Raw genomic sequence first — 26,349 nt, forward strand, 5'->3', positions numbered from 1 at the left:
AAACCCACCGGCATGCAGTAACGCAACGCAACTATGAATCTAGGGTCAGTCGCACTTCTTTTGGGGAAGCTGTCTGCAGTCCTCTCTGCATGGATAATCATGTGTCATATGGTCCCATTGAACCATTTCAAATAGGTTGCAGTGATGTGTCCTTGCAGTAGCACCAGTTATGAACCGCAAGACAGAATGATAAACAACATCCAGTTTTTTTTCAGTGAAAATGCATGCATGTATATTATATCGCCATAATATAATATTGATAAGAAAGTATTCTGGACTAATCTTTTCCTTGCAGTGAAGGGGAAACATTTCTTTAGACGAAAATAAAAGCTTATCTTAGTTCGTAGGACTCATGCAATAGTCTTGTCTTGACCATTAAGTCTTCAATAATTAAGTCATTAAACTCAATCAGTTAATTCTTCATACAATTATCATCACCACACAACACTGTCTCCCCTTAAATGTATGAGATTACATTTTGACTCCCAACACTAGAGTTGCTGCACTGGCTGGTGTGGGCAATGGTGTGTGCAGAGTAGAGGGAGTTGGAGTTCAGCCCAACTGATACGGATTTATAGGTTTAGTATAGTATACTTGGCATATAAACCTGATTTACATTTACATGAGTTCAGAGTCCAGTTAAGTCCAGTGACGTAGATGAAAGAGAGGGACGCGATAGAACAGGATCTCTTGGTAAGGGGCAGGTTAAGTGTGTTGGGTAGTTAGTGGTGGTAGGGGAGGAGGATCTCCTGGGCAGGTTAAGTGTGTTGGGTAGTTAGTGGTGGTAGGGGAGGAGGATCTCTTGGTAAGGGGCAGGTTAAGTGTGTTGGGTTGTTAGGGTGGTGGTGGGGGGGGGGGGGGGGGGGGGGGATCTCCAGACACAAGATTCAAAGAGGCCACGAGGTACCACTGTAGGTTGTAAAACCTTTAATGATTACTTGTTACAGGAACGCACCAAAGTTCACTCTGAACCTGCCAGCGTCATGTCCTTGGTGACTGTCTCAAAGCTCTGAAATCACTGAGAGAGTAGAGGTAAGTCTGTTTCATTCAAACTGAGAGCAACGTGTGAAAAGTGGATTTGTTCAAAAGTATTTTGTGGGCCAGTGCTACACTGGTATGGGCTTATTTGGATTCCATGGGCTGGGACTGGATCAGGATGAGAGCTGTGGGTGACAGAAGCGGGGATGGGAGAATACGCGTAACACAGAGGTGCGTAACTGAAGTGCGTAAAAAAAAAGCTTGCACTCGATTTACGCGCAAATGGGACAATTTCCCCCTATTTGCATAAAAAGTAGATCTGGAAAAATATTTTGATACGATACAAGTTTTTTTCTATTACAAATTGTGGAAGATATGCAAAGTCATAATTTCTGTTCAATGGGTTTCTCATATGCCATTAGCATTCCAAGTTTCAAATCTGTGGTGATGCGGTCCAAAAGTGTAATGATTTGACACAGAATTACCCAGTAGTAGGCATTGGTGTGGGCGGGGTATAGAAGAACTTGGAGTTCAACAGATAAATCTGATCTGAAAATCAGATCTGAAACTGTTAATGATTACTTGATTCAAGAACACACCAAAGTTCACTCTGAACCTGTTTTCAACACCATCAGGAATAGCCAGTCATGTAAGAGACCTTGGTGTCCTTGGTGACGGTTCCAAAGGTCTGAAACCACTGGCACTGTGAGAGTAGAGGTAAATACAGTCTGATTTAAATAAAGAGTAAAGTGTGAAATGTATAGATTTGTTCAAAAGTACTGTTTAATAGGTTGCAGGATGGGTCAAATGTCAGTCTCCTTATTATGACCGCCGCGCAGCAAAGTGGAAGTGGAAATTGGATATCTCGAGAACCGTAGGGCCTAGGAGGACCACCTTTTTATGTTGGTCTTAAGGGGCCATGTCAACCCATTCCATAACCACTCATTTCATGTATAGCGCCACCTAGTTAAAAACAAAAATGTAAAAATTAGGTGTTTTAATCACAATATCTCTGGCTGACATGGTCAAAAACTGCACGAAATTGAAAGTGTAGGATCATTATGACACCCTCCGAATGCATGCCAAGTTTCGTGAAATTTCGATCATGGGGGACCATACAATAAAATAATTTATGTGTACATTTAGTGACCGTACACCAACAGAGTTTTCTGTGAATATCTTGAGAACCGTAGGGCCTAGGATGACCAATTTTTTTGCATGGAATGGGTTGACATGGCCTCTTAAGATCAACATACAAAAAAAAGGTGGTCTTCTTAAACTCTACGGTTCTCGAGATATTCACAGAAAACTGTGTCTGCCCTACCATCTTTTTGGGGGGTTCAGTCCAGCAGGGGGGCTACAGATCAAAACAAAAAACGATGGTTCCTTGCTATCCATGTGGAGCTACATGCCCACCAAGTTTCGTGTACCCCGGTCTTTCAGTGTCCCGGGAATCCTTGACGGAAATTTGGCCATACGAAAAAGAAGAAAAAAAACAAAAAAAATGACTAAACCTATATGACCTAAGACCAAACTTATGGTCTTCTTAGTCAAACAAACCATACATCACAACATCAACGAAAGTTGCAAGAAACTTAGGTGTCATGATTGATGGCCAGCTAACATTCTCTGACCATGATGCCTCTGTCGCCCAGTCATGCCACTTCGCACTATTCAATATGAAGAAAATCAGACCGCTTCTGCTGGTACAGCCCATGGTTATCTCTCACCTTGCCCTCCTCGTGGCTTGTGTGGTGAAACTGCTACAATATAATGTACTGCTACTATAATGCGACTGTGCATCTGGTTTTCAATCAACCGAAAAGGCCACAGGTTACACCGCTGTCCTTTTAGCTCCACTGGCCGCCCGAATCAAATTCAAGTCACTAATGCTTACAAAGTAAAGGCTGTGAATAGTATTTTTCCATCGACTTAAACGGTCTCATAAAGGCTGGTGTTAACCCTCGGCCGCTGCTCTCCTCCAAGGGACGTTGTTTGGCATTGCCGCCTCTACACACACACGGCAATCCAGACTATTGTCATTTGTGGTCCCTCTATGTTGGAATAACCTCCTCTACTTCCTTCTTCCTCTACCACTGTTTCATTCTACTACTCTTTGATAAGTAATCATAACGGATTCACCGGAAAATAATTTTGCAAACTGTTTGTTTCTAATTCTTTGTTTTTGTATGAGCTGGATTATACATCTATCAAATGTATTATGAATAAAATGATGATATATTTTCAATTAAATTGAAATTATGAATAAATTGCATGACATTGTTCATTTGTAGTCCCTGTAAACTGGGATAACCTGCCAAGTGCCACCAGAGCAGGTGCGATCCACTATATCTTTAAGAAGCTCCTGAAAACACTTTTTCCTGGATGCTTGCTCTCCTCCACCCAACATGCACTTGCCCCTCTTCCCTCCTCTCATCCACCCCCAACATGCACTTGCCCCTCTTCCCTCCTCTCATCCACCCCCAACATGCACTTGCCCCTCTTCCCTCCTCTCATCCACCCCCAACATGCACTTGCCCCTCTTCCCTCCTCTCATCCACCCCCAACATGCACTTGCCCCTCTTGCCTCCTCTCATCCACCCCCAACATGCACTTGCCCCTCTTGCCTCCTCTCATCCACCCCCAACATGCACTTGCCCCTCTTCCCTCCTCTACTCCCTTCTTCTTCTACTACACTTTGATAAGTAATCATAACGTCTGCATTCTCATTCTCTAGTAATAATAATCATTGACGCCATAATTCCTACCTAAGGTCTCCTCTACACCGCAGCTTCAATATTATCCCTCATTTGTGTAAGTTTGCTAAATGAGTAAGTGTAAAATATTTAGTTATATTTAAACATGACATGACTATTAAACACCATTATGCTGCCATGTTGTCCTCTTTCAGTGTGAATGCGGTCAGGACATCTGAGTGATCTGAGTAAAACTGAAGAGATGGCTGCAGGGGGATCATCTACTGGTGAGTCCACCACTCTGATACCCTAATGGAACATGTCCATCACTCTGATGCCCTAATGCAGTGGTCCCCAAACTACGGCCCGCCACTTCATTTTGGGTGGCCCCCCAAAACATGTCCGTGGTATATAGAATCTGGCCCGCATGGGAGTACGACATCGTCAAATTATAACCTCCGTAATTTCTTCCATTCATTCTCTATGGCGAGTCTTAACAGCTGTTTCGCTGTTTCGCGTAACTAAGGTAGACTGCTGTTGTTCACAGCACTACGCTATTTATGGTTACTAATATACTCCGAGTCTCTGGCCCTCTCTTAGAGCCAGGCATAGTGAGCTGGCCCTCGGAAGAAAAAGTTTGGGGACCACTGGCCTAAACTGATCGTGTGGGAAATCAGATTATCTGTCAATATTGGGCTTTGAAAATAAGGGATATTTAATATCCCTTATTTTCCCTAATGGAACAGTGTCCATCACTCTGATACCCTAATGGAACATGTCCATCACTCTGATACCCTAATGGAACATGTCCATCAATCTGATACCCTAATGTAACATGTCCATCACTCTGATACCCTAATGGAACAGTGTCCATCCCTCTGATACCCTAATGGGAAGTGTCCATCACTCGGATACCCTAATGGATAGTGTGTATTACTGTAATGTTCAAGTTATTTTCTTGTGTCATGAATAGTTGGTACGACAGTGAATCTATTATTATTTCATTACTATTTTTCACATTATGTCTGGGGAGCTCAAGTGTTTTCTGAAAGCTTGAAAGTGTGTGTTGTCCTCCTGTGTTTTCTCATGACCAGGTGATATCCCCAATCTCTCAGATGTGAGGATTGTGCTGCTGGAGAACAGTGAAGCTGGGAAGAGTTCAGCAGGAAACACCATCCTGGGCAGAGAGGAGTTTGACCCTGATGTGAGAACACTGCAGTGTGTGAAGAGACAGGGAGAGGTAGCAGGGAGACAGGTCACTGTGGTGGACACTCCAGGAGGGACAGAATATAGTCGCTATTTTTGTAAAGATTCTCCTCACCTCCTGAAGCAGGAGATTGTTCTCAGTGTGACTCTGTGTCCTCCAGGACCTCATGCCTTTCTGCTGGTCATCCGTAAGAACATGACTTTCACAGAGGCAGAGAGAAAAGCCACATCAAACCACCTGAGTCTTCTGGGCCATGGAGCCTGGAAACACTCTCTAGTTCTGTTCATTCAGGAGACTCCTGCAGAAGAGAAAGACTTTGAGATTAAAGGGAGAATGCTTCACTGGCTGGTAGAGAATTGTGAGAACAGATATCATGTCCTCAACATCAAGAGCAAGGATAATACCCAAATCACAGAGCTGCTGGAGAAGATAGAAGAGATTGTGGCCGGAAACAGTGGCCGTCACTATGAAATAAACAGAGAAATATTACAGAAGGTTGAAGAGAAGAGGGCAGAAGAAGAGAGGAGAGCAGAGGAGAGAAGAAATAAAGTCCAGAGACAGGGTGAGTGAAATTATGTAACAAATAGTTTGCATAAATGAGTTGGGGGGGGTGGTAGTGTAGTGGTTAAGGAGCTGGGCTAGCATGCAGTAGCCAGAACAGTTGTGGCTTACATCGTTGTGGCCCTGAGCAAAGCACTTAACCCCAAGTTGCTGGACAAAGGCCCTAATGTAATTGACTTTAAACACAGCTTTCTTTTGGTTTACAGAATGGCTGCCGCGTGAGTTGAAGTGGTCCGTAAAAAGACTTCCAGAAGTAATATTATACATTGAACCAAAAAAAAAGAGAAGGTGTAAATCAGACAAACAAACTGTAACAATAATAGTAAGGATATGAACATCAAGGCACTGTGACTTGCAGGTTATGACATTTAAATCAACTCACACACACACACACACACACACACACACACACACACACAAACAGTCATCTGCTGAAATTCTCCATTTACTCCTGCAGGAGGTGCAATGCTTCCAGAACTCAGAATTGTGCTGCTGGGATTTAAAGATGCTGGAAAGAGTTCATCAGGAAACACCATCCTGGGCAGAGAGGAGTTTCAGCCTGGACAGAGATCTGCTGTTTGTGTGAAGAGACAGGGAGAAGTAGCAGGCAGACAGGTCACTGTGGTGGAGGCTCCAGGATGGAAAGGAAATTCTGTGAACAGCCCTGAAATGGTCAAAAGAGAGATTCTGCTGAGTCAGTGTTTGTGTGAACAGGGTCCCCATAGTTTTTGTTTAGTCATACCAGTGGATGCTGCTTTCACAGAGCAACACAAGACATCACTTCAGCATCACTCATTTATTTTCAGTGGGGATATCTGGAGTCACACCATGGTGCTGTTCACCCATGGAGACTGGCTGGGAGACACACCCATTGAGCAGCACATTGAGAGTGAAGAGGCCCTGCAGTCTCTAGTAGAGAAATGTGGGAACAGATATCATGTCCTCAACAACCAGAATAGAGGTGATACTATGCAGGTCACACAGCTGCTGGAGAAGATAGAAAACATGGTAGCAATGAATAAGAGCTCTCTCTTTAAAATGAGTGAAGATCTTTTACAAAACCTAGAGGAGCAGGCGAAGACGGAGAAAATCAGAGCAGAGAAGAGGATGATGAAGGTGAAGAAACAAAGACAAGACCTCAGGGCATCACTGGGTGAGTAACAGCTCCAAGCTGCAAGCACCAAGGAGAGTAGCTGGAATCAAAACAGAAAGACAATGTGGAAAGATTCTGTCATTGTAGTATTTGTGTGATCGATCCTGTTAATATGTTGAGTAAGTAAGTAAAGCTGTTGAACCACAGCTGAAAATGGCATATAATAATGACTATGTTGATAAATTGACTATTAAAAAGAGAATGTGTCGTAGACATTTAACATTTTAACATTCTTTGCATCACATCATAACATGTTGACGGCTAAAACATATATTATATTTGTCTTTTTTCCCTAAAAGATCAAATACATCAGTCATCTCTGAGGATAGATCTTCTGGGATTTAAGCGTGCTGGCAAGTCTTCAACAGGGAACACCATCCTGGGTGAAGATGTGTTTGAGTTGTGCTCTACATCAAAGTGTGAGAAGAGAGTGGGGGAGGTGGCAGGGAGGCAGGTCACTGTGGTCGACACCCCAAGCTGTTTGTGGAAAGCTGGCATGACTAACACTCCTGAATTCTTCAAACAGGAAACTGTGCTGAGTGTATCCTTGTGTGATCCTGGACCCCATGTTCTCCTACTCCTCATACGTATTGATGTCTGTTTCAATAGTCAATACAGACAAGAAGTGCAGCAATATTTGGCACTTTTCAGTGGGGATATCTGGAGTCACACCATGGTGCTGTTCACCTGTGGAGACTGGCTGGGAGACACAACCATTGAGCAGTACATTGAGAGTGAAGAACACCTCAGATGTCTGGTAGAGAAATGTGGGAACAGATATCATGTTCTCAACAATAAGAATAGGGCAGGCGATCAGGTCACAGAGCTGCTGGAGAAGATAGAAGAAATGGTAGCAGGAAACAAAAACTGTCACTTTGAGATGGACAGAACGAGACTGGAGGAAGTGAAGGAGAGGAGGAGGAATGAAGAACAGAGAGCAACAGAGAGACTGATGAAGGTGGAGAAGCAAAGACAACACCTCCAGTCACTGAAGCGTGAGTTGTGTTGTATTTTCTGTGTTTTGTAGTAAACAAACTGAGCTTTTTCATAGCAAAAATAAATGTCCAACAATCTTCATAATAATCTAGCTTATGAAACATTGAATCAAATATATCATAATATTAATTCTTATGGCCATGGAAGAAATTAGTAAAATAGTAAATTAAGTGAAATTGAAGCAACACTGTACATTTGCTTTACACTTGATTGGCTAGTTTTTAATCTGCCTGTTGTTTTTGGTTTTATCTTCAAATTCATTTTGATATCATGTGCATCACATGTAAACACATGTGCCGTTCCCACTAACCATCCAGGATGTGCACTACAGTTCTGTATTAATTAACTGTTAAAGAATAGTTTACACGTCAGGCCATTGTCAGCTGTATCGCCAAACATGCACCAACATTTAGCAGTGCCAGTGGGGCTGTAAGTGGTGTGTACAAGGTGTACATGCACTTTAGGTGGTCAACTCACTAGATTTAAACCACAACTCTCTTACTGCTGCTCAAAGTCCACAAAGCTGTTAAGATAACATGGTCATATAATGTCAAATATATTTGTATATTCTTTTCAGCAGGGAATTTATCACCACGGTCAGAGTTCAGAATTGTGCTCCTGGGAAACAGAGGATCTGGGAAGAGTTCATCAGGAAACACCATCCTGGGCAGAGAGGAGTTTGACCTGAAGAGAAGAACAGCTCAGTGTGTGAAGAGACAGGGAGAAGTAGCAGGCAGACAGGTCACTGTAGTCAAGGCTCCAGGATGGTGGAGTAGCTACAACCTCAAAAACACTCCTGAGCTCACTAAACAGGAGATTGTGTTCAGTGTGTCTCTGTGTCCTCCAGGACCATATGCTGCCCTACTTGTCATAAATATTGATAATTCTTTCACAATTGAAAAAAGAATAAATATTCAAGAACACCTGGAGTTGCTTGGTGGAGTTGTCTGGAGTCACACCATGGTGCTGTTTACCCGTGGAGACTGGCTGGGAAACGCAACCATTGAGCAGTACATTGAGAGTGAAGAACACCTCAGATATCTGGTAGAGAAATGTGGGAACAGATATCATGTTCTCAACAATGAGGACATAGGTGACAGAACACAGATCACAGAGCTGATGGAGAAGATGGAGGAAATTATCTCTGGAAACGGGGGCCGTCACTATGAGATGGACAGAAAGAGACTGGAGGAAGTGAAGGAGAGGAGGGAGAAAGAAGAAGAGAGAGCAACAGAGAGACTGATGAAGGTGGAGAAGCAAAGACAACACCTCCAGTCACTGAAGCGTGAGTTGTATTGTATTTTCTGTGTTTTGTACTAAACAAACTGAGCTTTTTCATAGCAAAAATAAATAATAATAATAATAATAATAATAATAATAATAATAATAATAAGCTTTATTTGTATAGCACCTTTCATACACAGAATGCAGCTCAAAGTGCTTTACATTTGAAGCATGTAACACAATAATAGTCAGTCAGTCATTATCAATCACTTTTCTTCATTGCTGGGGCTGTTTATGATCCACTCAGCAACATATCAAAAATATAGAAAATGACATCATAAGACTGGCAGCCTTAACCCTCTTATCCCCCACAAGCACGCCATATGGCAACTGTGGCAAGGAAAAACTCCCATATTCCAGGAAGAAACCTTGAGCAGAACCTGACTTAATAGGGGGAGCCCATCTGCTTCTGGCTGGCTGCGCCCTCCAATAATAATAATAATAATAATAATAATAAAGCTTTATTTGTATAGCACCTTTCATACACAGAATGCAGCTCAAAGTGCTTTACATTTGAAGCATGTAACACAATAGTAGTCAGTCAGTCATTATCAATCATTTTTCTTTGCTGTTTATGATATGCTCAGCAACATATCAAAAATATAGAAAATGACGTCATAAGACTGGCAGCCTTAACCCTCTTACCCCCCACAAGCACGCCATATGGCAACTGTGGCAAGGAAAAACTCCCATATTCCAGGAAGAAACCTTGAGCAGAACCTGACTTAATAGGGGGAGCCCATCTGCTTCTGGCTGGCTGCGCCCTCCAATAGTAGCAGATGTAGAATAATCTGAAAATGTAGTCTACAGGATAAGATGAGTTAACTAAAAGCTTTCCTGTACAGGTATGTTTTCAGATCTTTTTTAAAAATATTTACTGAACTCGCCTGCTTGATGTACAGAGGCAGGGTGTTCCATAGTTTGGGGGCATAATGGATAAACGCAGCTTCTCCACTTTGTTTGTGGAGCACTTTGGGTACGATTAAAAGATTAGAATTGGATGATCTAAGTTTCCTTTGTGGTTGATAAGATATTAAAAGCTCAGAGATATATGAAGGTGCTATGCCATTCAGAGCTTTGTAAGTAATTAACATAACCTTAAAATCAATTCTATAGGAAATAGGGAGCCAGTGCAGTTCAGCCAACACAGGGGTGACGTGTTCTCTCTTCTTAGTCTTAGTTAAAAGTCTAGCCGCAGAGTTCTGTATGAGTGCCAATTTCTTTAGGTGTTTTTGGGAAGACCAGTGAAAAGTGCATTGCAGTAGTCTAACCTGCTAGTGATAAAGGCGTGAATTAGTTTTTCTGCATCTTGTTGGGTTAAAAAGGGCCGCACTTTGGCAATGTTTCTCAAGTGGAAATAGGCTGTCTGAGTAACTTTACTGATATGGGGCTTAAAACTTAACTCTGCATCTAAGATGACACCGAGGCTTGTTACTTTTGGTTTGACCTGGTACGCCAAGTTCCCCAGATTACTAAGAATAATATCTCGCTTTAGTTTTGGTCCAACCAGAAGTACCTCTGTTTTGTCATCATTTAGTTTAAAAAATGTTTTGCTCATCCACTGATTAATGGAGGTTAGGCATGCAGTGAGGGAGCAAAGGCCATCTGGGTTAGTTGGCTCCACAGAAATATACAATTGGGTATCATCTGCGTAGCTGTGGAAGTTTACATTATGCTGACTTATGACGTTTCCCAATGGAAGCATATATAGAGAAAATAGCAGGGGACCAAGGCAGCTCCCCTGGGCCACACCAAAAGGCAAGTCATGTTTTTCAGATTCATGATCTCCTAGACTGATATAAAAATCTCTGCCAGCAATGTAGGTTTGAAACCAGTTTAGAGCATTATCAGAGAGACCCACCCACTTTGCAAGGCGGTGAATTAGGATGCTATGATCAATGGTGTCAAATGCCGCACTCAAATCCAGAAGAATAAGGATTGAGACTTTGTTTGAGTCAGTAGCCAGTCTGAGATCATTGACTATTTTTACTAGAGCCGTTTCTGTGCTGTGATTTGATCTAAAACCTGATTGGAATTTTTCAAGGATACTGTTTTCGTTGAGGAAGGTATTTAACTGATTACAAACAACTTTTTCAAGTACTTTGCTCAAAAACGATAGATTTGATATAGGCCTGTAGTTGCTCAGATTGGTATGGTCAAGATTTGACTTTTTAAGTAAAGGTTTCACAACAGCGGTTTTAAAAGCAGTTGGAAATATACCTGTTTCTAATGAGGTATTTATTTCCTTGAGAAAAAAGGGAGCTAAGCTATCATATACTTTTTTGAGGAATCTAGTAGGGATTGGATCTAAAACACATGTTGAGGAGCCGGTTTGAGTTATAATTTTACCAAGCTCAGATTGAGTAATAGTGCTAAAGGACCTTCATTTTGGGGGGCTGTTTTTGGGTGTACTATCAAACATATTACTTGTGTTACCAATAGCCTCCCTTATAGAAATGACTTTGTTTTTGAAGAAGTCTGCAAATTCTTCGCATCTTAGAGAGGATGCCTGACTGAGTGTTTCAAAAGGTGTTTGATGCAATAGCCTATCAATGGTAGAGAACAACACCCTACAGTTTCCACTGTTTTCAGCAATTACCTTAGAGAAGTGGTTCCTCCTCTCATTCTGAATAGCTCTATTATAATTTGCTATTTTTTCTTTTAGAATGGCACGGTGAACCTGTAACTTAGTTTTTCTCCATGTTCTCTCAGCTTTTCTACATGATCTTTTTAGATCATGGATATTTTCGTTCATCCAAGGTGTCAGTTTGCTACAGGGCCTTTTTTTAGTCTTTAAGGGTGCCACTCTGTCAAGCAGAGCGCCTAATTCACGATTGAGAGCCTCTACCATTTGATCAATGGGATGATGTAAAATATCTAAATTTATGGAGTCCATAAGAGCTATGAACCGCTGTTCTGCTCTAATGTCCAAGAGTCGCGATTTGATTGCAATTTCGGGATGAATTTTTGGAGTATGTAGTACTATATTAAAAGATACACAATGATGATCAGACATATTTATATCATTTACTGATAAGTCTGTGACTTCTATCCCTCTAGAAATGACTACATTAGATCGAGGGTGTTGCCAAGGTTGTGGGTGGGTCCTGTAACATGCTGCTTTAGCTCTAAACTGTCCAACACATTAAGGAACTTACTGGCTTTAGCATCAGTTGTCTTATTGACATGAGTATTGAAGTCGCCATTTACAATTATCCGATCATAGCTAGTGATGATGCGCGACATAAGTTATTATATTATTAATTAAAGTTAAATAAATTAAATAAATAAATAAATAAAATTAAATAAATAAATTAAAGTTAATTATATATATATATATATAATATATTTAGAACATTCCATTGTATTCGGTAGCATTATTTTCCCTTTGTTGTTGTTAAAATAATCAAAATACCATGTGAAGTTAACTTTTACAGATGAAATAATATTTTGATCATTTCACTAACCAGACTTCAGACCCATTAACACATTTAGAGGGAATTCAATTTCAAGCCTATAATTGCCTATCAAATCAAATAAGATCCAAGAAAGGTTTACTGTTAATCTGTTAACTGATGTTAATTGTAGTGCTCTGTTTCTATATGTACAGTAGGCCTACATAGTTTGCATATTTATGCAAAATTTGTTATTTGTATTGCAATGTCTAGTATTTCTAATATTCTTTCACAAGTGGGATAGCTTTATTTATTCTATCGAAATTAAAAAAAGGATTTCAGGAATTGGGGTTAGGCGGGTTACTCTGGAGTTCAATCCAGGTGTTTGGAGTGTGAGATGGACAACTAAATGTTGAAAGACTAAAACACACAGGAGTCATGTGTGGAGTAGTTTTAAAAGTATTTACTGATTAAAACGGTTACATTAAGCAGCAATTTGTAAAAAACAATGAATGAAACAGGCGAACAGGTTAAAATTCAGGGTGATATCTAATTTCTGTAATAATGTTTATACAATTTGTTTAGCTGTTTTCGGAGTCACTGCTGCTGTCGCTGCTCTCTAGTGTTTCAGCATGTTGTATCCTACAGCATTTGCTTGCCAACCCCTGGCAACGGCATCCTATGTAGCATGGAAATGCCCTCTTTGCACAGGAGCAGTTCTTCTGACAACCTTTAACACAACCACATGATATTGCCATGGCCATTGACACAGGCCAGGCAGGCTGTGTAGATGGAATTGGAACTGCAACTGCTTGGCCCTCATCCAGAGACCATCCAAAATTTCTGAAAGAGGGAATTTCTGGCTTGGCAATGTGCGCATTCTTGTCAATGATGGTTGCCAGAGCTGCCCGTTTAAGGTGGAAGAGAAATGCGTTTTCAGTCGGAGGAAGTAGCTTTAAGAGGGTTGATTTGTTGTTCAAGAACTTGTATGCTCTCAGTGTCCCCAGATCAGAATCTTCAAAGTGATCAGCTGAGGATGTATACACATCTATGATGAGGCCTTGTGCCTGGTGAAGCAGGTCATCTGTTATGTCATCAGTTGTGTTTTGACCAAACTCTTCAAGTGCAGGTATGTCCATTCTCATGCTGCTTTTGAACCAAGACTTCTTACCAGTGAAATAAGGATAACTAGTTGTATCTCTTCCACTAAGACTGTGGACAAACGGCATAGCACAGCATAGTGAAGGTCCCAGTGCTGCTACCATTTCATGTATGGGCAGATAGGCATTCTGTGTTGTTCTTACCCACAGCTCTGGCAGATCACTGAGGTATGTTGAACCATAGTACAGGCACATGACAATGATGTCTGTATCATTGGCATGGATGACAACTCTGCCAACTCCTTCATTCTGGACACTGTAGAGAGTGTGGAGTATTATCCTTGTGTCTGCCTCTTTCTGTGTGGACTCAAGAGCAGGAACATCCCTGACAGAACCATCTGTGAGCACAACGCTCTTTGTCTCTTCTTTAAATCCACCACCCAGATAGATACGAGTCAGGCCTATAGGAGGCTCAAGTTGTTCATGCTCACACCACCTGAAGGAGGTGTGAGCAATGTGTGAGAAATGAAGGAGATTTGCTTTATTGGCTGATACTGAAAAAAAATCCTGTGGATCTGGAGCTGTGAATTGCTCACTAACTTCATATACCTTTGCAGATTTTGGTGTGTACCTCCGGCTTTGTTCAGCAGACTTAAGGCTGGGTCCACTGTATCGGTCACAACAGAAGTGTATAATCTCAGTGCCAGCAGGTACATCATTCATCAGCATTTTTTTGTATCTATCAGCAATGTGTCCAAATGTTTCACCTTTGTGAAAAGACCAGTGGCGTATGGCACACATAGCGTCGATGACAACTGATGTTTTTCTGTCACCTTGAGGCAGATCAGGAATGATGGTCACTCTGGTCTCCTCTTTCAGGATCTTCACTAAGCTCGCCTTGGTACCAGTCCTCATACTGCCATCTTCCTGGAAGAGGGATGGGGGGAAGTCACTGCACTCATGCTTGCCAATGAAGTCAATAATGTTGAGCTCTCCACCACTGGCAATGATCTGTGTCATACGCAGAAGGGCAGTAACTTCTTGGCTCTTGCCAGGTGCAGAAGATTTTCCACCAGATGTCTTTGTTTTTTTGTTTTGTGTGTGGAAAGTGTTGAGCTTCACGATGCTTGTTCTCTTCTGAGCATTGGACAGTGACTCAGACAGTGCTTGTAGACCCAATTCCTTCACATGTGTTAGGTTGTCTTTTACTGTGGGTTCCGCACACTGTCCTGTTGATATGTTTATCAAGCATGGTGTGGCTACTGTGAATGGGTTGGTCTCCACTGCTGCAATAACCTTGATAACCATTTCTGCATCCCTAGTGACACGACTATGGCCAGATTCATGGTGTGGGCTGGATGAATGGAGATGTAACATGGACTTTAGCTCTGCAGAGACAGCTGCAGTGAGAGGTTTGGTGTAGACCCACTTTGTTCGGGCTGCAGGTTTGAGTGTAATTCCATCTAGTCCACTCGCTTCCTTGGCATCTGCATTGTAAGTCTGCTCCAGAAGCATGTCTGGAGACACACCGTTATGGCTGCCGTCAGCTCTCCTTCCAACGAATGCCCCTGTCATCATAGCAGCATGTACCTCTGGGGCCGTTTCTGGCAGTTTCTTCATCTCGGCCAAATACAGAGGCAAAGACTGTTGCCCATATTTGTAGTGACCTGCTGCAGTGAGGTAAGGTAGCATTCGCGCTGACTCACAGAGATGTCCTACCCAGTCACCCTCTCTCTCATAATAGATAAATCTATGCAGAATGTCTGACATCTCCAGAAAGATTGACCAGAAAGTTGCAGTTGGATGTCTATGCAGTGATTTCTGAAAAAGCAGCATCTGTTCTCGCAGGACTGACAAGTGTGGGTGTGACTCTTGGATGACCTTTAGCTTCTGAGTACCCGTGGTGTCTTTTCCAAACAACATCTTCAAGACCGTTTCTACCTCTGACTGCCAATGCTCTGTGCCTGTCTCTGTGACCCATGCCTCAAATGCTTCCCAGTACAGGCGCCACATGGCTTCACTGAGAATCCTGATGGCATGAATAGTTTGGTAATAGTCAGCTTTCTCACCAAACATTTTCTTGACGGTCCCTTCCTGACACAGACCAGCTGAAACAAGAAGATCTTCTGCACCAGCATCCCTGATAATTTTGCAAACAGCCTTCATGTAATTGTGCGCTTGGTGAAATCCCCCCAGCAGTAAGACTACATTGCAAAACTCTTCTCTGTGTTTGTCTCTGATTGTAACTGCTAGTTCATAAGTGGCCTGATCTCCAGTAATGATGGTATACTTATCCCCAAGTGCATGTGATGTCTTGACCAGCCGCTTCATCTCTTCTTTGAGGACAGATGGATCAGTTGGAGATGCTGGGATAAGAGGAAGATAACCAATGGTGCTGGCCACTCTGTGTGGGTGGAGATCCGCACAGAAGGCAGAGAAGCCAGGCAGTACTGTTTCGGCCTCTGGAGGAGAATCCAGCAATTGTGAAGTTGTAGTTATCCTTGCTAGGCGCCACACAAGCAAAAGGTCTTCAGCTGTGCCATCTGAGGAAGTCATCACACTGTCAAGGCTCTTAATGTGTTCAAGTGACCTGGATCTCTGTCTGTCTTTAGTTGATATGTGGCAAATAGGAGCTGGTTGGTCAGGGACATCTGATAGGGTCTTTCTCCTATCGGTTGTTGAAGTAGGGAGTCTGACACCCTCCTGCACTCTGCTACTCTCTCTATTTTCGACAATGAGTGCTGTTGTGGCATGGAAACTTCCCCCATCCAGCGTCGTCTTCTTCCAATCCAAATTGTCCATGGCAAAGACATGGGGAATCCTGCGGTTCTTGGTCATGGCCTCAGGAATATAGATACCATCTGTCTCTACCTGCAGCATCGCCTTTTCACCTTCTGCTGTCAGCTGACGTTGCAGACGCTCGTAGCTGATCCCCACCCCAAGTCTATTGCTCAGTGTAATTAACGACTTGCTGCGTGTCTGATTGAATATATGGTACGAAGTGGCTATGCCCAAAGGTGTTGGTACTCCAAAGAAATTCTGCAGGATGTGCTGTGAGGTGATGAGGGACTTCTCTGTTGTTGCCTGATCAACAATGACTCTTCCTGCTTCAGAAAGTTCGAGCACCCGGTCATGGAGTAGCATAGCTGTAAAGTTGAATAGTGAGTCTGGCACCATATGACTTGCAGATGTTAAAGATATGTCGGTTGAGTGCCTCTCACGACTTTGTTTTTTGCACTTATGACAATCTGCTCGAATGATCTTAGCTGCTTTCTGTAGGATGTGGTGTTTCTCATCCATATTACCCTCTAGTCGTCTAACTTCTCAAGAGCATCACCAAGGGGTACACTGGATGCACATATGAAGCCTGAACCCCATGTCTGGTCAAGGACTGATATGCGTGATCCAAAGTGTTGCTGTAACTTTGATTTCAGTGTGTGGGTTCGGTAAACATCTGCAGTTTTGACATCAAGCTCCCTCAGTATGTCGCGGTAGTGGTCACATAGTGACTTCAGAAGGAATCCCGACAGGTCTTGGAAAAGAGGGGCCTCCAATTCTTCAACAAGACGACTAAATGCAGCATCATGAGGGTTTGGCTTGGACTCTCCAGATGGAACACGCTGAGCCTTGAATTTGTTCGTGCATGATTTGTGATAGGCTATTTCATTTGCTATCATGTCATGGCCTTGCCCAATCAGTCTTAATAATATGTCATTTCTCCCCAGTTTTTTTGCCTTTTCTTCTATGGCATTTTGGCTGGTTTTTGTAGAGACTTTAGACATTGGCTGCTTTCCCTGAAACCACTGTTTATTGCAGATTATACACATCGTCTTTGGATCAAATACCCCACTGTTCTGCCTGGTGACCTTGACAGCATCATGCTGTGATGAACTGCATCCTCCAGTTGCTTCACCCAGTCGTTTCCTCTCAGCATATTTAACGCTCTTCTCATTTAAATACAAGTTTCGACATTTCCTGTGCCATCTTGGTGCATTGTCTTCCAACCAGTCTTCTAATATTGTGTCATGACGCAATCTCAGAAATACCTCATCTTGCCGAGCATTCATGGCTTGGATGAAATTGGTTGTTGTTGAGGCCTGAATCAACTGCAGCTCTATGGAGCTCTGACTTTGACATATAATGCACTTGGTGTAGTCTGTGCGTGAAGGTCTTTTGACCTCATGCTTCAGTGACACGGCAACTTCTGCCACACGTTTCCTCTGGCTTGTCATAGTGCAGGAACCAAATCTGAAAATTGAGTTGAAATTAGCATAGTTATTTGCCTAGTTCAAACAAGTTGACAAAATCAATAGCAAAAACATGAGGGCTGGGCCCCCTGAGTGTGTGTGGTGGGGATGCATAAATAAATGGGATTTTTTTGCCAACAAATAACATTTCATTAAAGTTGTACTTGTCAATTACACATGTCATATTTCACTGAATTATATTGATTAACAATGTCAATCAACTACAGTCCACAATTAGGCCATAACAATCATGTAAAAAAAATACTGATAGGAGGCTACCCTAAGACCTAGGTTTTTACATAAGATACGATTGGCTGTTGACTAGCCTACAGCTAACTGGGTAACATTAGCTATCCGATACTATCCTGAGGTATTTTTTCAAAATTCATATCAGAGTTCATATATTATGTCTAAGTCACTTAGCCAATCTGTGTAGCAAAACACAATGGATATGGATATCAGGACACATAACATGACCATTTTAATTAGGATGGAAAGAAACGATGCCCCCATGGGGTGAGTTACCGGCTATTACTGTTTTAAAAAATAAGTCCTTGAAACATTGTCTCTGTGAGGATCTGATTTTTTTTACTGCCCAAGCTATTCATCATTATTATAGTGTTCATATTATAGCGACTTGAAATTAGATTGTTTTATAATGAAAACTGAAAAGCACTTACCATGAAATTTCTCGACTTTGATTTCACCAGCTTCTCGATATTTTATCGCTGCCCAATGTCTTTGCAGTCCACAACAGCAATAAGTGGTTATCTATTGCCATCTAGTGGTGAAATGAAAATCCAAGTAGCCTAATAGCCTATTTTACATGGGATTTCCAACAATACAGGAAGTAGCGTTAACATAATCGTGCACCACTGCAGAAGAAGACGTTGTGTTTTTGATGCGTTTATGGACTAAATTTGCAGTAAACGTGCAAGGATACAAAGACAGAACCGACTGATGTCTTATTTGTTTTAACTTTACATGGTCTGTTTTACAAGATCACCTTTTTGGTAAGTAGTATACGTAAAACTATTTGATCAATCAAAGCTATTTTCTTTGCAGCAGGCTAAGCTAGAACTAGTGCTAGTGGAGAAAAATGGATAATTAGCAACAACAGAAGTTCAAAGTCTTTCAATGTAACGTTACACGATCACAACTTTATTTCATAGTGCTTGTACAATCAAGATATCGTTTGAAAGCTGTATTCCCGTTGTTTTGGTAGGGCTGTTGATTTCAAAACTAAAATGATATATAGCAGAGATATGAAAGCAGTTATGGATGATGACATTTGATCGCGGCTGCTAGCTGCCTGATAGGGAACTGCAAAGAGCTTCAAACGCGCATTTTTTTGCGGGGGACACGCATACTTTAAACACATCCTACAAGTTTCCAGCAGCTTGTCGACCGGGTTGTCCACCCAGGTTGTGATCCTCAGACATCATAGATTTCATTTTTATATGACAACCTTTTACAGCAGCCCATGTCTGATTTCCTAAAAAACGGGTGTTTTGCCTCCTGGGTACAGTTTGTTCACGAGATATAATCGGTAGCCAGTAAATCCGTAGAAAGTAGATGGTAACAAGGAGATTTAAGATCTAAATGTCCAACAATCTTCATAATTATCTAGCTTATGAAATATTGAATCAATATATCATCATATTAATTCTTATGGCCATGGAAGAAATTTGTAAAATAGTAAATTTAGTGAAATTGAAGCAACACTGCATTTTCTTTACACTTGATTGGCTAGTTTTTATCTGCCTGTTATTTTCGGTTTCATCTTCAGATTAATTTTGATATCATGTGCATCACATGTAAACACATGTGCTGTTCCACTAACCATCCAGGATGTCCACTATAGTTCTGTGTTCCGGGGCGTAAGTCCCCTTGAAAATGAAAGAGAAGCTTACACATCAGGCCATTGTCAGCTGTATCGCCAAACATGCACCATTATTTAACAGTGCCAGTGGGGCTGTAAGTGGTGTGTACAAGGTGTACATGCACTTTAGGTGGTCAGCTCACTAGATTTAAACCACAACTCCTTACTGCTGCTCAAATTCCACAAAGCTCTTATGATAACATGGTCATATAATGCCAAATATTTCTATATTCTTTTCAGCAGGGAATGTATCACCACGGTCAGAGTTCAGAGTTGTGCTGCTGGGATACAGAGCATCTGGGAAGAGTTCATCAGGAAACACCATCTTGGGCAGAGAGGGGTTTGACCTGAAGAGAAGAACAGCTCAGTGTGTGAAGAGACAGGGAGAAGTAGCAGGCAGACAGGTCACTGTAGTCGAGGCTCCAGGATGGTGGAGTAGCTACAACCTCAAAGACACTCCTGAGCTCACTAAACAGGAGATTGTTCTCAGTGTGTCTCTGTGTCTTCCAGGACCTCACATTATCTTACTGCTTATAAAAGTACCGGTAGCTAATTCTTACACGCAGGATGTCATTAGAAACATCCAAGAACATCTGGAGATTCTCAGTGACAGAATTTGGAGTCACACCATGGTGCTGTTTACCTGTGGAGACTGGCTGGGAGACACAACCATTGAGCAGTACATTGAAGTACAGTGAAGAACACCTCAGATATCTGGTAGAGAAATGTGGAAACAGATATCATGTTCTCAACAATGAGGACAAAAGTGATAGAACACAGATCACAGAGCTGATGGAGAAGATGGAGGAAATTATCGCTGGAAACGGAAGCTGTCATTATGAGATGGACAGAAAGAGACTGGAGGAAGTAAAGGAGAGGAGGGAGAGAGCAACAGAGAGACTTATGAAGGTGGAGAGGCAAAGACAACACCTGCAGTCACTGAAGTGTGAGTATTTAACATCTTCATCTATAGCTTATGAAACATTGAATCAAATATATCATAATATTAATTCTTATGGCCATGGAAGAAATTAGTAAAATAGTAAAATTAGTGAAAATGAAGCAACACTGTGCATTTGCTTTACACTTGATAGGCTAGTTTTTTTTCCCTGTTATTTTTGGTTTCATCTTCAAATTAATTTTGATATCATGTGCATCACATGTAAACACATGTGCTGTTCCCACTAACAATCCAGGATGTCCACTATAGTTCTGTGTTCCGGGGCGTAAGTCCCCGTGAAAATGAAAGAAAAGTTTACACATCAGGCCATTGTCAGCTGTATCGCCAAAGATGCACCAACATTTAGCAGTGCCAGTGGGGCTGGAAGTGGTGTGTACAAGGTGTACATGCACTTTAGGTGGTCAGCTCACTAGATTTAAACCACAACTCCTTACTGCTGCTCAAAGTCCACAAAGCTCTTAAGATAACATGGTCATATAATGTCAAATATATTTATATATTATTTTCAGCAGGGAATTCATCCACATGGTCAGAGTTTAGAGTTGTGCTGCTCGGAAACAGAGGATCTGGGAAGAGTTCATCGGGAAACACCATCTTGGGCAGAGAGGAGTTTGACCCTGATGTGAGAACACTGCAGTGTGTGAAGAGACAGGGAGAAGTAGCAGGCAGACAGGTCACTGTAGTCGAGGCTCCAGGATGGTGGAAGAATATCAGTCTCATAGACACTCCTGAGCTCACTAAACAGGAGATTGTGCTCAGTGTATCGCTGTGTCCTCCAGGACCACATGCTGTCCTACTTGTCATAAATATTGATGATTACTTTACAATTGAAGAAAGAATAAATATTCAGGAACACCTGGAGCTTCTCGGTAGTGTTGTCTGGAGTCACACCATGGTGTTGTTTACCTATGGAGACTGGCTGGGAGACACAACCATTGAGCAGTACATTGAGAGTGAAGAGGCACTGCAGTCTCTAGTAGAGAAATGTGGGAACAGATATCATGTCTTCAACAATCAGAACAGAGATGACAATCAGGTCACACAGATGCTGGAGAAGATTGAGGAGATGGTAGCAGGAAATGTTGGACATCATCTTGAGGTTGACAAAACTATTCTACAGGAGGTGGAGAAGAAGAGACGTGACCTCAGTACAAGAGTGGAACACAGAGAGACAAATGCTTACAAACAGGAGGCTATATTTAAATATGTCATGGGTGAGTTGTTTTTTAGACAAATGAACAGACATGATTAGTTTTTTTGTTATTATTGAAATACTGTATGCATGACATTATGAGAATGTGAATTATGAGTACAGTGCAGTAAAAACATATATGGTGATATTCATGCCATGTCATCATCATATGTTAACACCAGAGCTAGTGATCGGAGCGAGCGAGGAGTGAAGCGGATGGAATTTTATTAGAGCGCGGAGCGCTTTTTGATTTGGACGCTGGAGCGGCCGCTCTGTTCCGCCTCCAGAGTCTGAGGCATGCCCAAATCCACCCAGAATTAATTTCTTCCTAATAAAACCAAGTCAGTTAAAGGGAAATTCCGGTATTTAGCACTTTGAGTCCCTTTTCTGTTTTTTTTTGGATGAACTAGAGTGGACACCTACATTTTGGCGATTGGTCCTGTCTTGACTTTTCTGACGTGTTTTGAATCTCCCTTTTACTGCTTCAGAGTGGCTGCAACAGGCAGGCACAAACATGTCCTAAAACAACCCTTAACGTTCGTTTTCAAAACTGTGCAACTCACCGAGTGGTAAGTGGTGTTCGTTGATTATTAAAATCAAATATATCGGCGCAATGTATGATTTCCAGCCGTCTTATTTGCTATTGTGGAACTATTTTTTCAGACACCTCACAACTGCGTATAAACCTCTGCTCAATATTTGAGCCTGAAGCATAGACGGTGGCGCAGTAATATCAACGTGCAATGAGTCTTCAGTCTTCAACAGAAATCAATGGGATTTTACAAAATGAAACTGCATGTATTTCGCTATGCTACTTGTTTTGGAGCATCAACGAACACCACTAACCACTCGGTGAGTTGCACAGTTTTGAAAAGATAGATAGATAGATAGATACTTTATTGATCCCCAGGGGAAATTCAAAACGAACGTTAAGGGTTGTTTTAGGACATGTTTGTGCATGCCTGTTTCAGCCACTCTGAAGTAGTCAAAGGCGATTCAAAACGAGTCAGAAAAGTCGAGACAGGACCCTTCGTCAAAATTTCGGTGTCCACCACTCTAGTTCATCCAAAACAAACCAGAAAAGAGACTCAAAGTGCTAAATACCGGAATTTTCCTGTAAATTAAAAAAATTGGCCATTGTAAGCTCGTTGATGGGGATGGAGTTCGCTAAATATTTTAGAAAGGAAGTCATACAAGTGTACTATTCCTACAAAACAACTAGATGCTAACAATGTAGAGCAAGAACAACCATGTGATGACACTACTTCAGTGAGTAAAGATTCATTTTATAATCTAAGAAGACACATTTCGCGGAAACATGAGAATGTGCTACGGAAACACGCAGAGCTAAGAAAAACGTGAGCAATTTGAATATGCTTCATATCAAGTAGAAGGCTAAAGTATTGTGTATTGACATTGCCAAGATTGTTCTTTTAAAATAAATGTTCTATGAGTGAAATATATTGGCGTTGCTAGTTCTTTGGGTTTTAAGTTTTCTGTTTAAGGTGACAGTTCGGCTTGTAGATAGTAAATTGTATGTCTCCCTCTTTTATATTGGAGTGAGCATCAAACGATTTCACTGGAGAAATTTTAAGTGAAGTAGGGAGCGAAATTGAGCAGAGGAGCAGCTGAGTGAACAGCCGCCTGAGCGAGGAACAGGATATTAGCACGTAGCTCAGCTCCACTCACCAGCTCTGGTTAACACACACACACAGACAATGTGTGTGTGTGTGTGTCATCATCATATGTTAACACTGTGTGTCGACGGGTGTGTGCGTGCATTTGTGGACATTAATGAATTAATCAATTGTTTTACAGGTGAACTACAGCCTCTCTCTGGGATTAAGGTGATGCTCCTGCAGTATGTTGAGCAGTTCACTTCAGAAGAAGACACAGACAGTGACAGAGGAGAGATGGCAGAAGGAGTAATGCTTCAGTGTGAGGAGGAAATCAGGGGAGGTCGAGAGATCACTAGTGTTAACATGACACCAAGTAAGAGAACTCTAGAAGAGACTAAAGCAGAATTGGTGTCACTGTGTGATCCTGGTCCACATGCTTTTGTACTGAGAGTCGACACTGATCTTCACTTCACTGAGAGAAGAAGGAGACAATTCCAGACACATCTGGGGCTTCTTGGGGACAGAGTTTGGGATCACGCCATAGTGATGTTTGACTCCTCTGATGACCAGTCGGTAGATAGGAACATTGAGGAGTACATTGAGAGTGAAGGAGAGGCCCTGCAGTGGCTGGTTGAGAAATGTGGGAACAGGTATGTTCACTGTACAGGTGAGGAGAGCTGGCCAGGTGTACTGAAGAAGGTTGATGAGTTAGTGGTTCTCAATGGAGGAAGCCATTTCCAGTATGAGGAAAGGAGGACAAATGAGACCACAGCAGCAGACTGGAAGATGGAGGTGCAGCAGCTGGAGGAACTGAAGGAAGAGATTGAGCTGGCAAACAGCATTATGACTCCCCCCAATAGTAAGTCTAAATATGTTATGATCATGATGTTGACTTAAAGCAAAGTATTATTATTATTATTATTATTATTATTATTATTAGGTACTTCCCTCCATGAAAGAATAGGGCAAAAGGTCTGACATTTGTTCAGCTAGAAGTTGTGTATCAGTACTCTAGCATTTACATTGATATATACTGTAAGTGTTGATCCATTTTGCAAGTACAAATAAGATTTTTCAGTTCAGTAAAGTCATAAATGGTACAGTATGCATACAGTAGTAATATAAATATAAAAACTTTTGGACATTCACTGAAGTGTAAAAGGCAATCCCATATTTATCTTCAAATCTGACCATATTGTTGCTTAATGGTACTGAATATAATGATGGCTTACACAGATATGTAGACGTTTTTAAGATTGCATGTGTTTTATTTTCAGTGGGAGGAGATGGCAGGTCTGAAATAACCTCAGTAACATCAGCCTACCACACACACATCTCAGACACAGCATCTGAAGCCCCCTCAGAACAAGACTCTGTGATGTCAGCAGCTACCAGCTCTGGGATTGGTTCGCTAAGGTCTGGAAGACTGGATGGACGCAGGAAACGTAAAAGATCAGCAGAGGAGGAGAAAGTCAGCAGCTCAGAACAGAACAAGGGGAGAGTCCAGAAGAGGCCTCTGGAAGCTTCTGAAAAGATCACAGATTAGTTCATCTTCCTTAACTCTATCTTTCTCCTTTTCTCTCTTCTCTGCATTCTGTATAGACTATTTTTTACACTTTAAAAAATAATATAAAACAGGGAATACGTTACAGATGTATATGTTATGACCAGATTGGAGGAGGGCTAATACAGCCTGTAAAACAGTCAGATGGACAGCAGACAACGTGTTAAGATGGTGTGGGGCTGAGAGAGACAAGCTTATGCTGAAAAGTCCATTTTGTGTGGCATTGAAAAGTTGGATGGCCCAATATTTTCATCACATAACTCTGATATCTTATGATAAATTGTTATTTGAAAAGAGACAAGACATCTTTCGCTTTCTACTTGTCACTGTTGATTTATTGTTATCACTTATTAGAGCTTAGCTCTTGGATTAGATGTCTATTTGAAGAGTTTTGTTCCAAAACGCTATAAATCCATTTTGATTAATTTGAGTAAAAATGTGTTTTCTTAAGCAAGAAAGTGGCATGATGAAAACCACTATTTTCTGTTCCAAGCTTTCATATAGCATCTCAAGGTTATAATAACAAAATTCAAATCCAGATTTTAATATTTAAAGATTAATTTTAAAAACAGATAATTTTTTCTCAAATGCAATAAATACATGACATGCTTTTTCACAAAGTGCTATAAAAAAACATTGCATCAAAATAAAAGGTGTTTTTTTTTTATTGAAACTGTGCAAAATACAATAACAAACAACATAGTAAGTTGATCTACACGTGATGGTTTGGATCTGATCCTTTACAAGCTGTTTCTTGATTTGTGAAGCCCAAGACAAATTTCCTCTTGGGGACAATAAAGTATACTTTACTTACTTACTCATTTTTATCCACTTCATCTACAAATTGTGTACATATAAGTATTTTGAACAATATGTATGTGTAATCTGTAATCTAGGTCTATAATCTTATTTGTGTAATCTATATAATCTAGCCAATGTTTTTTTTTTTTTTTTTCAGTTAATGCTGTAGAGGTTATTTCACAATTGTATGTAGATGTTAATTTTTAATTGATGCATTATAATGTATCTAACAACAAAAAAAATAATGAAATTGGGGGCTTGTGGGTCCAAAGTTGTTCTCTTTGAAGGATGGGTCTGGGTCATCTACTGATCTGCACCGATTTGGTCCAAATGCTCCTCAGACCAAGCCTCACAACAATGTAGTTCTGAAAGCCTGTATGTGACAACCAATCAAAATCATTACAAATGTGAACAGTGATTTGGAAGTAATGGTAAATGTGAGCTATTCTTTAGTTGTCATGGAGCTTGATGTGAGTACTTGGCAAGATAACATCAAGCTAGCGACTAGGCTGTGCCCTGCCGCTGGTCTCATAGGACCCCTCATCATTGCTTGGTGTTGTATTTTGGTAGATCTTTCCCGATTTGAGTCCCAAAGTATTTCCGTTTGATACATTTGTGAGAACATTTTGTCTGTGTGATGCATAAAGCAACCAGCCACCTCCTACTGGACACGACTACGCTGGTTTGTCTCTACTGGTGCTGAAAGATTATCG

The 26,349-nt window shown here is 41.4% G+C and overlaps 2 protein-coding genes across 2 annotated transcripts in view; both read left to right on the top strand.

Moving 5' to 3' along the window:
* Positions 1-26,349, top strand: part of LOC121719383 — a 92,408-nt gene that overhangs the window by 20,222 nt on the left and 45,837 nt on the right. Inside the window, exons 3-7 of the mRNA XM_042104919.1 lie at positions 3,890-3,961; positions 4,769-5,443; positions 5,900-6,595; positions 6,895-7,590; positions 8,169-8,876. Of these exons, the coding sequence (XP_041960853.1) occupies positions 3,895-3,961; positions 4,769-5,443; positions 5,900-6,595; positions 6,895-7,590; positions 8,169-8,876 (2,842 nt within the window). The 5' untranslated portion in view covers positions 3,890-3,894. The remainder of the gene's footprint in view (positions 1-3,889; positions 3,962-4,768; positions 5,444-5,899; positions 6,596-6,894; positions 7,591-8,168; positions 8,877-26,349) is intronic.
* Positions 21,556-25,149, top strand: LOC121719561. Its single transcript, XM_042105302.1, has 3 exons — positions 21,556-21,674; positions 23,471-24,130; positions 24,549-25,149. Exons 1-3 carry the CDS (start codon positions 21,671-21,673, stop codon positions 24,815-24,817), a joined length of 933 nt encoding a protein of 310 aa, XP_041961236.1. The 5' UTR covers positions 21,556-21,670; the 3' UTR covers positions 24,818-25,149.

Source organism: Alosa sapidissima, chromosome 9, assembly GCF_018492685.1.
Source record: "Alosa sapidissima isolate fAloSap1 chromosome 9, fAloSap1.pri, whole genome shotgun sequence".
NCBI lineage: Eukaryota > Metazoa > Chordata > Actinopteri > Clupeiformes > Clupeidae > Alosa > Alosa sapidissima.

Coding starts and splice junctions, on each gene's coding strand:
- LOC121719561 (XM_042105302.1), top strand. Junction 24,131..24,548: donor CATTATGACTCCCCCCAATA/GTAAGTCTAAAT, acceptor TTTTATTTTCAG/TGGGAGGAGATGGCAGGTCT.